This window comes from Polyodon spathula, chromosome 9 (genome assembly GCF_017654505.1).
Source record: "Polyodon spathula isolate WHYD16114869_AA chromosome 9, ASM1765450v1, whole genome shotgun sequence".
NCBI classification, from domain to species: domain Eukaryota; kingdom Metazoa; phylum Chordata; class Actinopteri; order Acipenseriformes; family Polyodontidae; genus Polyodon; species Polyodon spathula.
In genome coordinates this window covers 33,387,930-33,402,367 of record NC_054542.1, presented here as the reverse complement: position 1 = coordinate 33,402,367, position 14,438 = coordinate 33,387,930, and the positions used below count along the sequence as shown (strand labels likewise).

General features: G+C 38.0%; 1 protein-coding gene across 1 annotated transcript in view; it reads left to right on the top strand.

Annotated features, from left to right (window-relative positions):
• The window catches only part of LOC121321074 (dedicator of cytokinesis protein 9-like), a 107,900-nt gene that overhangs the window by 2,102 nt on the left and 91,360 nt on the right, over nucleotides 1-14,438 (top strand). Inside the window, exons 2-3 of the mRNA XM_041259983.1 lie at nucleotides 10,321-10,382; nucleotides 11,041-11,215. Coding sequence (XP_041115917.1) covers nucleotides 10,321-10,382; nucleotides 11,041-11,215 — 237 coding nt within the window. The remainder of the gene's footprint in view (nucleotides 1-10,320; nucleotides 10,383-11,040; nucleotides 11,216-14,438) is intronic.

The following is a 14,438-nucleotide window of genomic DNA, read 5'->3' as shown; positions in this document are numbered from 1 at the left end:
TAGGTTAATTTGGAAACTGTGCTGCAAAGTACCAAGCCAGGAATGAGAGGGTTTTCTTATTGTACTGTTTCTGATCTCCTAGAGAAGACGGTCTTGCACATTTTATTTTTTAGAGCTAGTGATATGCTTATATCTCCATTGGTGCTTGGAATTCCCTCAAGTCTTAACAGTGATCCAAAAAAGCTTAAAGAAAAGAATGGGGAAGAAAGGGTGTCAGCATAAGGACACCTTTCTTTTCTAGGAGAATCAGCATCGCGTATTTTCACTCTTGAATCACATCCATCAGTTTGATTAGAAAAGTGTCTTCCATAGACGTTCACAGTGGCCCTTTGACTTTATAATCCCCCATGTGTGATGTGTTCACTATGTATGTTAGGTTACACCCTACGTTGGGAACACCTGTCACAATCTGTGCAATGTACAGGACTGATGGGTGTGCAGCTCACACTCACCAACAATAAAGTGGCTTTGTTTACGCAGGATATTCTGCCTTTTCAATCGGTCTCTTTTAAACCAACCATTAAAGGAACTTGTGTTGTGCTTTAGGGTTAGCTGTCAGGCATGTTGAACAGGGTGGATCTCTGTGATCCAATTAAATATTTGGAAGCTTCTGTTCTGTTTGTTTTGTTTCTTTTTTTTTTTTTAAGCCTGTAGTCTTTGTAAATATGTGGTGCGTGTGTACATTAACACTGCTTACAAACGGTATATGTAAATGTATTTGGGTAGGTGCTGTGTCTCTCCTCTATCTTTCCCTTTTAATCAATTGAATAACAAACATGAACAATAAATGTTGCAATCCAAGATGCAGAATTTTTCATGATGTATGATCATGTACGATATTAATTGTGTTGGGTAACATTCTGACATTATCAAATTATATTATATAGTACTAAGGGGTTTATGTGAAGTTAAAAAATGTACCTTACCACAAGAAAAACATGCAAGGGGACCACACAAGCAGTTGCACCACATAACAGTAGTTTGGACAGTCGTGAAATTCAGTAACTGGGGGATCTGCTGGATGGTCAGTTGCCCCCATCTTCTGGCAGTGCTGCTAAGCTACTGTAGAAGCTTACGATGGAATGGATTCTAATAATGACCATCCTTTGCAACATCTAGCTAGAAGTGGGTCCAAGCTTTCCATAACTCTAATATAAGAAGGGAGTATGTATTATGAATGGTAGCTGAGCTTGAGGCAGGATCCTCAAATACAGTACATGGTGTACAACCAGTTAAGAACAAATTTGACTGTGCAGTCTGGTGAATGGGCTTTTACTGTTTAGGTGGTCATTTCCTGGATCTGTTCTCCTGTGCTGTATTCATCATGGTTTAACTGGTTATCATTTTGCTTTCAATTGCCTTTTGATTTGGGGAGTTGATTTGGGAGTAGCTATTTTAAAATTTGTTGACAACTACACTCGATTGATGTGTAGCTAGGATTTACCATCTAAATTGTGTGTTGTTTTAATTATATATATATATATATATAATATATATATATATAATATAGTATATATAATATATATAGTAAATCCCGAGGGCTAATTAATTAATCATTTAGACGTTGCAATTTAACGCACATATTTTATTTTGAGATTCATTTTTTTTAACGTTTTACTTTTTTAATACACTGTGCTTTTTATCAGAATCTAGTTTGTTTGTGCACAGCGCTGATTGCTTCCTGACTTATCCTGGCAACAGAGGGGTGGGGAAGTGTGTGCAGAAAAAGTAAACTAAAAACCCTCCCACTTTGCAATAAGTGTCTCTTTGTCACAGCTGATTTGAGGCCGTGATATGCGATGTAACAATGATACTGAACATAGCATTGCCTGTTTTATACTGAATAGTCATCTCATTCATGAAATTCGACTCCTATTGCAGGCACATTAAATAAATAAATAAATAAATAAATAAATATAATGTATGTATGTATTGGTAACAGTATATTAAGGTGCTGCTTGTTACTGTTTTATAAATATGTAATAGATGCATAACAATGTTATAGAGTGTTAATAGGCATATATGGTTCATAACCATGGAATAGCCATAGGCGGAATTACGTTTATCCCAAAGTACAATAGGTGGTTAAAAACTGTCCCCTTTATAAAACTGAATTCTGTCTATGGCGTATAAACCTTTAATGCTTATTACCAATATTTGGTAGACATTGACGAAATAATATGTGTAGACATCGTCAATAATTATATTATATACTATATAGACAAAATATAAATATTTTGTAATTTGTTCGTCGTGGAATTATATTTCACATGGACATATAAATGTATAGCCACTAAAAATTTTTTGTAAAAACCATATAATTAACGACTGTCATATATAATGGTCCAGGACTGTTTATGACGCAACGGTTGTATTTATGATATCAGTACATATTATTAAAATTCACACACACACACAGTGAGAACGATATATATAATTTATATATATATATATATAATATATATATTATATAGATATATAATATATATATATATTAATTCAGGAAACTGATAAAATATACAGTATAATTTGCAATGAATTAAGGTGTGTAATAAACTGACTATTGTGATTTAGCAGTTGGATCAAACAATTTAACAGCAAATGCTAGAGTTGTTCTGTATAATTCTGTGTAAATAAATATAAAGCTATAAAGAAGGTGCAGCAGTATTAATCCAGAAATACAACATGTTTTTTGTTTTTTACAAAAGAAATATAAAAAAAAATCCTTATAATCCAGCTAGAAATAAACAGATGCTAACAAATACATTTTCAAACAGGACTAAAAATATTCAATTGTGCTAGCATTCCTGATATGAATAAGGAACAAGTTCCAAAGACAAGGGACATTGTAACTAAATGCCCTGGCTCCAACAGAGTTCAAACAAATTTTAGTAACTTTCAGAAGGCTAGCATTTTCCTATCTCCGGGAATGACCAGGGACATATGGGGTCAGCAGATCATGAAGATAAAAAGGTCCAAGACCATGTAAGGCATTATTATTATTATTATTATTATTATTATTATTATTATTATTATTATTATTATTATTATTATAGAATCAGTCATAAAAATACAAATCGGATGAATATGTGATTAAAACCAAGATTAACCAAGATCAAAATATTTAATTGCAAGATTTGTCGCCTTTCAGTTTTTTTTAATCATTTGACAGCCCAAATATATAATGGGTCGTGAATTTCCAATGAACCGTTTATGTAATCTAAATATGTGGAATATATAATTAACTGGCCACCTAACATTGAAATGAGTTTACTGTAGATAATTTCAGACATTTTATTTCTATGCCAATTTATTAGTGAACTGGTGAGGCTTTGTAGTCTGTATTTTCTGGTGTCTTATTTTTTTGATTGGATGTTTATTTTTTATTTCCACCCCTCTTTCGGAATAGAGCTGGGCCATTATCCAAACGGCAGTTTCTCTCGGCCTCTGCTTCTGCGAGTGGAAAATCTGACGGCTTGTGCAGAGGCCTAGTTTTTACCCAAAAGACTGGGTGTCCTCCAGAAAATCCAAGCAAGACAATGCAGCGCTCCTAAACTGAAAAAAAAAAACAAAAAAAAAACTGGACCGCCTTCCCAACCTGAGGGCAAAAAAATTAATTGTAATGTAAAGTTAAAACTTTTTAGTAATTTTATTTCTGTTTTTAATGCCATAATAATAAGGCTGCAATTCCATCTGTTCAAACCGAGAAACCCTGCTGAGTTGTTCCCATTAATAGCACTTTTTGTAGGTCTCCGATCTTGTTATGGTAGGGAGCAGTTTTCAGATTTAGAGCATTGGAAATGGTAAACTTATTTGCTCAGTAGTATAACTGCAAACACAAGCTACATTTTAATTGGAAAGTACAGAGAGAAACTGGAATATTTTAAAATTTACAATGAGGGTTTGTTTCTTCCCTGGAAGAAATGCACAGCGGTGTTTTGTAAACACTGGAAAAGCATTTCTGAAGTAAGTAATGTGACAGTGCCGCCAATCTCTAAATCTAAAGGAAAATAAAAGTGGCAGCAGGTTCTACTATGTCCCTTTTTAAAAGAAATGTTCCCTTTTTGTAGTGAAGGCATTGTTTTACCTGCTAATTCCAAGTGCATAGCTTTGATTAATTGAGTCTGCAGAGTATCTTTCTTTTGGAGTAAATTTTATTATCTTCCTTTTTATGGGCATTCAAAAATGTAACCCTTTGATATTCAAACATACACTGCTGTTGATTGAGACTGTTTTCAGGTTTCAGACATTTCTTTGAACTGTACTGTATAGTCTGGGCCACAAATCCAGATTTTAACTTTTTTTTGCTCCCCAAGAGGAATAAAATGTTACCAGTGACAATCTGATAGAGGGACTCCCTAGAGTTAAAAATGAGAGCTTGTCAGTGGCAGGGCTGAGCAAAGACCCTTTTTATACACGCAGGTACTTCCAAATTCCACCCATTTAATAGAGTAGGAGAATATAAACCATGGTCTGTAGTTATTTATTTTTTAAATTCATAAATCATGTATTTTGTTCCTAATGTACAGTAATTATATGTTTTTGTCTTGAGCCATGTAGTAGTAAGTGGTTAAAATTAGACAAAGGTACTATAGAATATGTTGTTAACAACATAAATTGTTTTACTTGGTGCAAGTAACACACATTGTATTCAAATATTTTAGCGCTATGAGGAATAACATTTTACTTGTGTGAGCCTAATTGAGGGAATCCTGGAGTTTAAAATGAGGCAGAGTGTCCGTGGTAGTATTAGTGCACATATAAATACAGTACAGTATGACATTACCACTCAGTCTTGCTTTCTTACTGTGGCAGCACAACCAGGCCCAGTCATGTAGCCCTCTCGCCCACTGCAATCTAAACATTGAGTGATGACAATCACAACATTGTATTTGCTGAAAAAGTGAACAAAGGTAAGGTTTTTACACAGGACCTAATTTAAAAAATGGAGTCTCCTGCATTTGATTCTTCCATTTTAATCGTATGTATTGTGATGGATATGCAAGTCTAGTTACAGTAAAAGAGCAGATTAAAAATTGGAATGGTGTTGCAGCTTAAGTGACAAGTAATAGTTTTTGCCAGACATTTGAGAATTAGCCTAGTAAATAGACTTTCCCATTTTCTCGTGTCAGAGATGGAATAGACAGTGAGGTGTTAATTGTGTGGTTGCTATGCAACACTATTGATCTTCCTGCAAGGCTGCTCAGTGGGAATCAATTAGGGTTGTACAATAATTGTCATAAACACCAGTATCTGGAGCAAGTGAAAATTGATTGTCAGGTATTAGAAGAATGAGAACCAGCCGTTCCAGTAGCTATGGAGAAGGAGTGTTTCTTAAATACATTATGAATGCAATTACAGAAAAAAGGTATTCATCCTGGCAGATTACATACATTTCATTTTTTTTTATTATGCATCTGCTATCACAGTTAGTCAAATTTGAAGAGGTCTGCAAGATTAAAACCTCTTCAAACCTCCTTTTTAGCCAGCAAGGGTGATTTTATGTGTGTTCCTAACATTCTAAAGTACTAATAGCTTTACACAGTTCCTCTGCTCCTCTAATATACAACTTTTAGATATTAATCCCTGTTGTCTTTCCCTGTTGGCTTTTGATCAGATTGGGGGGGGGGGGGGGGGTGGGGGGAATTATTAGGTCATCAGACCTCCCCCATTTACAACCACGACTTCCTCCTCTAGGGGGTACCAGGAGTTGCATAGAACATTTCACAGAATAATGAACCCCACCCAAAGTCCCTAGTCAAATTAATTACAAATATTGAACACATTACACACCAATTCAGTTGAAGGCATGCAATTACATACTAGTTCTTGTTGTGTGTATTGTATAATTATTTTTTATTATTTTTTTTTATGAACATATTCATCTTTCAAATTCAAGCAGTGCTGCCACAAGGAGCTGGGTTAACTGTTTTGCAGAGTAGCCTCGTTATTGTCTACTACTCTCCTTCTGTTTTGTTTTAATCCTTTTTTTGTAAAGGGACAAGAAGGGGAGGGTCGTAATTTAAAATGGGGGGGTGCCATTCTGTTTGCCTTCAACTATTAAACATACTAGCTGGATTTAATCAAAGCATTACTGTACTTGTTTCAGTGTTTTAATATTTGCAACATTTTAAATGAAGAGAATTTTTACTCCTACAGTACTGAGGTAACCCATTCCAGAGGGCTGAATATTAATGAGAGCAGCAATATGGAGTAAAGCCTTACCTAAGCAATGGATGTTACCAAGCTACTGATCATAGCACTTCAAACTGCTGTGCTTTTACTAAACAAATAAGATATGCATATAAACTTATACAGTGATATATATATATATATATATATATATATATATATATATATATATATATAAACCATAATTGTGGGAAGTTGCCTCTGTCCTGTTACATTATCTCATTATTTAGCCAGAGCTTGTTGCTAAAACAGAAAGAAAACCACATCACTTATAAATATAAATTGTAAGCACATATTTCAAGGCTGTCTTATTGAAGTGGTGGTTTCATATTCAGCATTTACATTTTGCTTCCAAAGTGCACATCCTGCTGTAGCTGCAAATGGACTAATAAAGTGCTTGAGTCAGTGTCATGATTTCATCATTTTAAAATTCACATGCAGTTTTTCCACCTGGTTTGACAGATACCAGCCAGAAAACTGAAGTAAACATGAAGTTTGTCTAAAGAACCTTACATCTGTTGTATTGGTGCTGAGCGCAAATATTTGCAAAAAGCTCTAAAGCTAGCCCGCCAAGTGCATGAAAGTAAGAATTGAAAGTTCATTTATTTTCTCATAAGGGAAGAGTAATTGCACTGTGTTTAAGTGTTTTTCGTTCAAAAAGCTGTGGAACAAGTTCCTTGGCTTAATTGTCAACACTTGCTTTGGTAAAAGCTGCTGAATAGTTTAAGACAGTATTCTCTCTGCAGAGTGCCATTTTTGGTGGTTGTTGTCGGGCAGGGCCTTGTTGTTACCAACAGCTTTTCTGATGTTTTCAGTAGATCAGGACAAACCCGATAGCACAGACATTTTGAAGATTTTATTTATTTTTGTATTTTTTTAATTGATGATTTTGTGACATACAGAGATGAAGAATTTCCTCAAACCCTCCTGTTCTGCTGGATGAGGTAGTAGACCCCCCCCCCCCCCCCCCCACACACACACACACACACACACAATGCACAAGGGATAGCTACAAGGGTGGAGTTGGGGAGGCATCGACAGAGGGGTACTGTAAGTGGACAGTCTATTTATATAACTCTGATTGGCCAGAATAGGATGATGTAATGTGTGTAGGGAGCAGTCCTTCCTCTCAAACTTAACTTTTGGGTTAATGTGGCACACAACTGCCTGTACCAACTGTAAAACTAATAAATAAGAATTTGATACCGGCTCCAAAGGTGTAAATATAGAGCCACAAAATTAAAGAATGTTGTTTTTATTTTTCAACAGTATATTCTTGTTAGGAGAAACTAAACTTCAATATCACATTTTTAGACTGTTCATTGGAAGTTAGAATGAGGTCAATTGTTTCGAACATATGAAAACTATGGGAATTTTTATTAGGATTTCAAAAGCGCTACAGTAGCTGCACCAAAATATTGCAAAAATAATTTTCACAGTGCTTGAAAGTGGAGAACCTAAACAAAAACTTACAGTAGCATGATATCCAGCAACTACTTTCTAGTTGTATTCTGCAAGCAGTGACTACAAAATTGTAAATATTGCATAAGAAAGATTATCCACTGCTGGGTTCTTTCTCATTTACAAGGCCTCTCTGTTGGTTCTATTTAAAATGATGTGGACAAACTCGTAAGTAAAGTATGATATTTCTATTCCTGAAGGTGTGAACACATATTTAGCAGTTCTAGTTTAATTTGTTTCAAGTCTATAATTATTTTAAAAGACAAAAATGCCACAATATTACTTTAAGTTTCAGCAAGAGCAGGTGTCTGTAACTACTGGTGCTGGAAACTTCCAGACAAGTTACTGCATGCATGCTGGGCGTTACATTTGATAACTATGGTACTTGTAACAGGAAGTATTTTGTTCTTCCTCTGAAGGTTGTTTAATAATCAGTTTATGGTGGCCAGAATGTGAATGGTGCAGGTAAGGATATAATGTCCTTGAAACAGAGGGGATATTTATAACTGTTACGTGTTTATTTCAAAACTGTCTCCTCTGCCATCAATTGTGTTGGGGATCCTATGGTGGGCTTGCACTCCCAAACAATAATAAACATTAAATACAGGTCCAGGGTACAGGTGCCTGTGCTCTGTGGTGCTGTATCCAGTTGGGGTGTGGTGGTAGTGCAGGTGCCTGTGCTCTGTGGTGCTGTATCTAGTTGGGGTGTGGTGGTAGTGCAGGTGCCTGTGCTCTGTGGTGCTGTATCTAGTTGGGGTGTGGTGGTAGTGCAGGTGTCTGTGCTCTGTGGTGCTGTATCTAGTTGGGGTGTGGTGGCAGTGCAGGTGCCTGTGCTCTGTGGTGCTGTATCTAGTTGGGGTGTGGTGGTAGTGCAGGTGTCTGTGCTCTGTGGTGCTGTATCTAGTTGGGGTGTGGTGGTAGTGCAGGTGCCTGTGCTCTGTGGTGCTGTATCTAGTTGGGGTGTGGTGGTAGTGCAGGTGCCCGTGCTCTGTGGTGCTGTATCTAGTTGAGGTGTGGTGGTAGTGCAGGTGTCTGTGCTCTGTGGTGCTGTATCCAGTTGAGGTGTGGTGGTAGTGCAGGTGTGCTCTGTGGTGCTGTATCTAGTTGGGGTGTGGTGGTAGTGCAGGTGCCCGTGCTATGTGGTGCTGTATCTAGTTGAGGTGTGGTGGTAGTGCAGATGTCTGTGCTCTGTGGTGCTGTATCCAGTTGAGGTGTGCTGGTAGTGCAGGTGCAGGTGCCCATGTTCCGTGGTGCTGTATCCGGTTGAGGTGTGGTGGTGGTGCTGTATCCAGTTGAGGTGTGGTGTTAGTGCATGTGTGAGCTCTTTGGTGCTGTATCCAGTTGAGATGTGGTGGTGGTGCAGGTGCAGATGTCTGTGCTCTGTTGTGTTGTATCTAGTTGAGGTGTGGTGTTGGTGCAGGTGCCTGTGCTCTGTGTTGCTGTATTCAGTTGAGATGCGGTGGTAGTGGCTCTGTAGCTTTAACTCCTGTGATATTCTTCTTCTGCAACAACAAACAAATAAACCCAGAAGCAGCACACCGGCTTGTCAGCGGGTCAGTCTAAGAGGCTATACTCGCTTAGCTGCATCCCCTTTGTACTGCCAAACTCCTCCCTGTGATCAGCACAGTGCCACACTCCATCCAGTCGGCGCACACAAGACAGCTGATCACAATAAAGTTGTTCAGCAGTCTTACAGAAATGCCCTTCCATCAAGATGTCAGCCAATCCCAGTGAAGACCTACCACCATCCTTACTTAGAGCCCTTCCTGGTCGGGAGGTAGATTTGCAGCTTAGATTAATTTGCTCCTATTCACAATGGTATTATTATGTCTTTTCTAGAAATCCAAACAAATTCTATTATCTAATTTAAACCACATCGTCGGCAATGTTTTAACATGTAAAGAACAAGAAATATCAAACAAAGCAATGTTTTACTAAAAGCTGATTTGACAAAGCAGGCTTTTTTGTTTCATTATCTTGAAGACAGAAATGAAGGTGCAATTATCTTTTGAGTATCCAGTTTCATTTCATATGTGTGGTGTAATATTCAGAGCAACGGGGTTGGTCTGTTACGTACTGCAGAAAAAACAATAGAAATTTGTAAACTATGAACATAGGGCGGGCAAGTACCTGGAGAGAAACAGCTGTGTCCATGTTGTACCATCAGCTCTCCTCCTTGATATTAAACACTGATTGTTACGTACATCTGTAAAAAAAAAAAAAAAAAAAAAAAAACTCATTCTAGAATAATAACTTAAAGAATTTGTATGTGTGTGTCCTATCAATGTCACAAGAATTCACTGGAACTGGCCTGATGTACTCCTGTCCCTTTCTTCATCCCATAGGCCTCGGTATTTCCAATCTTATTACCATTCAGCAATGTTTATCATATGGGCAATGTTTCAATATTTAAACTCTTTGTTTTTTTTTTATTTTATTTTTATGACTTGCCTTAGCATGCACTGTTTGTTCTGTGGTTTTAATTGTTTTGATCTTTCTCACTTTGTTAGTCTTCAGTGGCACATTTTATTTATTTATATATTTATTTTATTTATTTTTGCAGTATCATTTTACTCCATTTGTATATTGCTTTCCATGCTCTGTTGCCGAATTCCAGTTGAACAAAATGTTTCGCCAACATTTTATGGTTCCGTTGCATTGAAAAAGGTCCTGGTTTCTGAAGCTGTGAAGATCCTTGCAGCTGTGGCTGGAATCTCCCCTCCCTTCTGGTAAAGATATCACCTCACCAGGACTCCAAGGTGTGAAGTGATTTTTTTTTTTATTCTCTTCAGAATTCACTTCACACTGCCAACAGATTGATGGCTTGATTTGACCCCAGCAATTTTTAATTGATGTGTGTGGATTTCTACTTTGCTCAGCTGTAGTAAATACTGTATATGATACTCGAACTCACCTTTAATTCAGTTTGGGACGAGTTATGATAAGTATGAAAACACTCAACCTTGGATTGGGCACAGTTTCAACTGACACATTGAATGGGGAGGTTTTTTTTTTTTTTTTTTTTTTTTTAAATACACTGTGTAAATGCACAGCTTTAGCACCAAACCTTCAGGTGAGTTCCAGTTCAATCAGATGACTTGGTAGACCTTAAAACAGCATTCATATCACAGACCACTGGACTTTATTTGAGAGTACATATGCTGTGTATCCTCCCTCCTGTAAATGTAGCACAGCCCCGAAGGCTGGCCCTGCCTTGCTCTGTGTTCTGATTGATCAAGCTTTGCAGAGCAGAGAAGGCTCAGGCTCACTTCAGCACTCAGAGTTTTCAAACATTCTGACTGACTCTTGCTGTTGTTTGTTGCTGCTGCAGCTGCTGTTTGTTTTAGGCACCGAGGCTGTAGTGCACTGGCATGCCATTTGATGTAGTGGCAGCCAGGCTCACGCTGCTAGGGATTTATTAAATGGTGTTCATTGCCTGGGTTTCAAAATGCAAGGAAGAACGAATAAAATTCCTAAGAAAGAACTGGTGATTGAGTCTCCTCAGCAGTACAAAAACACAGTTACTTGTGAGGCTGAAGTCGAGACTGAAGTACAGGTGCTGGTGAGTAAACGTGACTGGTTTTCTTAGAGATCATACACACTGGCAACCAAGAGAGAGACTGTATTGTAGATTGAGTTGTAAGGGTACTGTAGTTGACAAACAGATGATATTGTATACAATAGTATGTATTGACAAAATGGCAAATAGCCCTGTGAAGACTTACTTTGTGCTGTTCTAAGCACTGTTTGGTGGTGTTATTCTATATTGTTATTGATGCTTTCCCAATTTGCAGATGATGCTTGTGTAGAAGATTTTTGTCTTCATATAGACTCCTTTATATAAAAAGTACTGTCTATTGATTCTTAATGTAATTGTTGTTTGAAAGTCTTTTTTTCTTATCAGTTAGTTAATTTTGGTTCGCATACTCCTGGCAGCATGTAAATTGGTATGGGTGTAGCAAAATTGCTTAGAAACAGGTGGCTATAGAATTTCTTTCTAAAAAAAAAAAAAAAAAAAAAAAAAAAAAGATCTTTGAATTGGCATTGGTGTGTCTTTTTGTATCTCAGTATGCCTGGAATACACTGTAGCCTACAGTATGTATGTAACTTACAGTAGTTACTCTCTTTTTTAAAACTTGATTGCTGTCTATTTTCTTAATTCCAGAAAACTAGTTGCAAATTAGGCTGTGGACTGTTTTTTGGTGTTGCAGTCAAGACCTGCTAAATGATTCTGTTTTATGATTTCAAATGAATCTGGAAATATGTTCACAGTAGCTACAGTAAACTATGTATTAGTGTGTCTCTACAGACGTGACCATATTCAATTAATGTAAATAATTTAAATGTTTGCAGCATACCAGTTATGGTTTTCTAAAGTATTTGTAGTTTGCAGAAATTATTTGTGCGTTAGTTGCAGCTGGAATATACTTAGGGCTTCTGCTTTTCGAGTTTTATTTTTGATCACGTGATGTCCCTTTAAAAGTATTTTGAGCCGATTCACTTTCTTAATCAAACACTAATTGCCAAAGGAAGTTGTTTTTTTTTACACTCATATCTTGATTGAGTTAACAAACGACGTTCATTGATCTCACCTGATTCTATTTGAACCTGCATTTCGTTCTGGATCTAATCGATGAATTCAGCTTATTAATTTCCACTGCGTTAGTTTCTAGTAGTGCTTCGCTAATTTAAACAATCTGATATTCAGTTAAGGCTTAAAAACTATTAATTAAGGTTTAAAGGGAGGGAGAGAAATGGAAAATAAAAACCGAAAACTAGAAGCCCTAAATATACTTGCTTGTTTTTTATTTATCTTGTATTGCAGCTGGGTTGCTAATAAAGAAGCCCTGGACTGTAATTACTGTACTGTAGATAAATGCGTCTGTGAGGCGAGAGTGTATTAAATGGAATGTCCAGACAGTAATTTATGTGTACAGAAATAAAATAATTTATTTTTATTTTCTATACACAACAAAATGGATTAAATAACAAAAGAAAACAAAATGGTGTGAGGGAAGGAGTGCAGGGGTGGAATCCAAAACAAACTGTGATGACTCGTCTTTAATTTGTCTTCGTGGTGACCATACATAAAAAAAAAAAGACAAAAGAAATGTTAGTATTTCAAAAATCCCGCTGCACAAAACCAGACTCTCCCTCCACCCGTTACTCCTCCTACTTTACTTTCGGACCAACCCCGAACACAGTAGTACGTTCCCTTTAGTATGTAATGTCCCGCCTCTGTAGTCAGTGGAACACCAATCCCCAGCTGACACGTGTCCTTCTCCTTCACTTGACTCCAGTGGCTGGAAGTTACATACTCGTACTTCCGCCCCTCACCAAGGTGCCGCCCCTCAAAAGATGACTTTTGCCATGGTCACGAGATCTTGGTAAGGGAAGTCCCGAGTTGGTTTGATGCCTTCTACTGTCGGGAGGCTGAATCACAGACCGAAACCCCTTTGACTCATCACATATCCCACCCCTCAGAGTGGAGCCGAAGGAACACTCGGAAACCTCTAACCCTTCCCTTTTACCTCCCTCCCGGGAAAAAAAATCAGCATTTTGATGTAACTTACCCGCACGATACCTTATTTGAAAGGCGAAGGGTTGGAGCGCCAGGTACCACCGCGTAATCCTAGCGTTTGAATCCTTCATCGTGTCTAACCACTTTAAAGAAGCGTGATCTGTGATGAGTACAAAGGGTCGTCCCAGAAGATAGTATTTTAAAGATTCCACTGCCCATTTCACTGCCAGGCATTCTTTCTCCACTACCGAATACCTCTGTTCTCTGGGCAGTAACTTCCGACTGATGTATAGTATCGGGTGTTCTATACCATCTCTCTCCTGGGACAGAACCGCCCCCAGACCAGTCTGCGATGCATCTGTCTGCAGGACGAACTCTCGGCTGAAATCCGGGCTTATTAATGCTGGGGCCTGACTCAAATTAGTTTTAATAGATTCAAAGGCTGTCTGACACTCTGCACTCCACTTAATTTTATTTGGAGCGTTCTTTTTAGTGAGATCAGTGAGAGGGGCGGCTATAGTGGAAAAGTGTGGAATAAAGCGGCGGTAATAACCAGCCAACCCTAACAGTGATCTCACCTGGGTTTTCGTGGTAGGTACCGGTGAATCCAACAAAGCCTGGACTTTTGAAACCAACGGTTTCACTCTACCCTTACCCATTATGAAACCTAAATATTTAGTTTCTTCTTTTCCAATAGCGCACTTTGCCATGTTCGCTGTGAGCCCCGCCCTCCTCAGAGACTGTAAGACGGCTTCTAATCTAGTCAAATGTTCTCTCCAGGAAGAACTATAAATGACTACATCATCGATATACGCAGCTGCATACTCTCGATGAGGTTGTAAAACCCTGTCCATTAGTCTCTGAAAAGTAGCAGGCGCTCCATGAAGTCCGAACGGCATAGTACAAAATTGAAAAAGACCCTCTGGGGTTGAAAATGCCGTTTTCTCACGAGAGGCTTTCGTTAATGGAATTTGCCAATATCCTTTCGTCAGATCCAGAGTTGAAATAAACCGAGCTTGCCCCAGTTTGTCTAAGAGTTCATCTACTCGAGGCATGGGATATGCATCAAACTTGGAGATAGCATTCACCCTCCTAAAATCGATACATAATCGTAGTGACCCATCTGGCTTGTCTATTGGTACTATTGGGCTACACCACTCACTTCGGGAAGGTTCAATTACCCCAAGTTTCAACATACACTCCACCTCCCTTCGAACAGAATCTCTCCGACTCTCTGGAATGCGATACGGTCTCTGTCTAACTC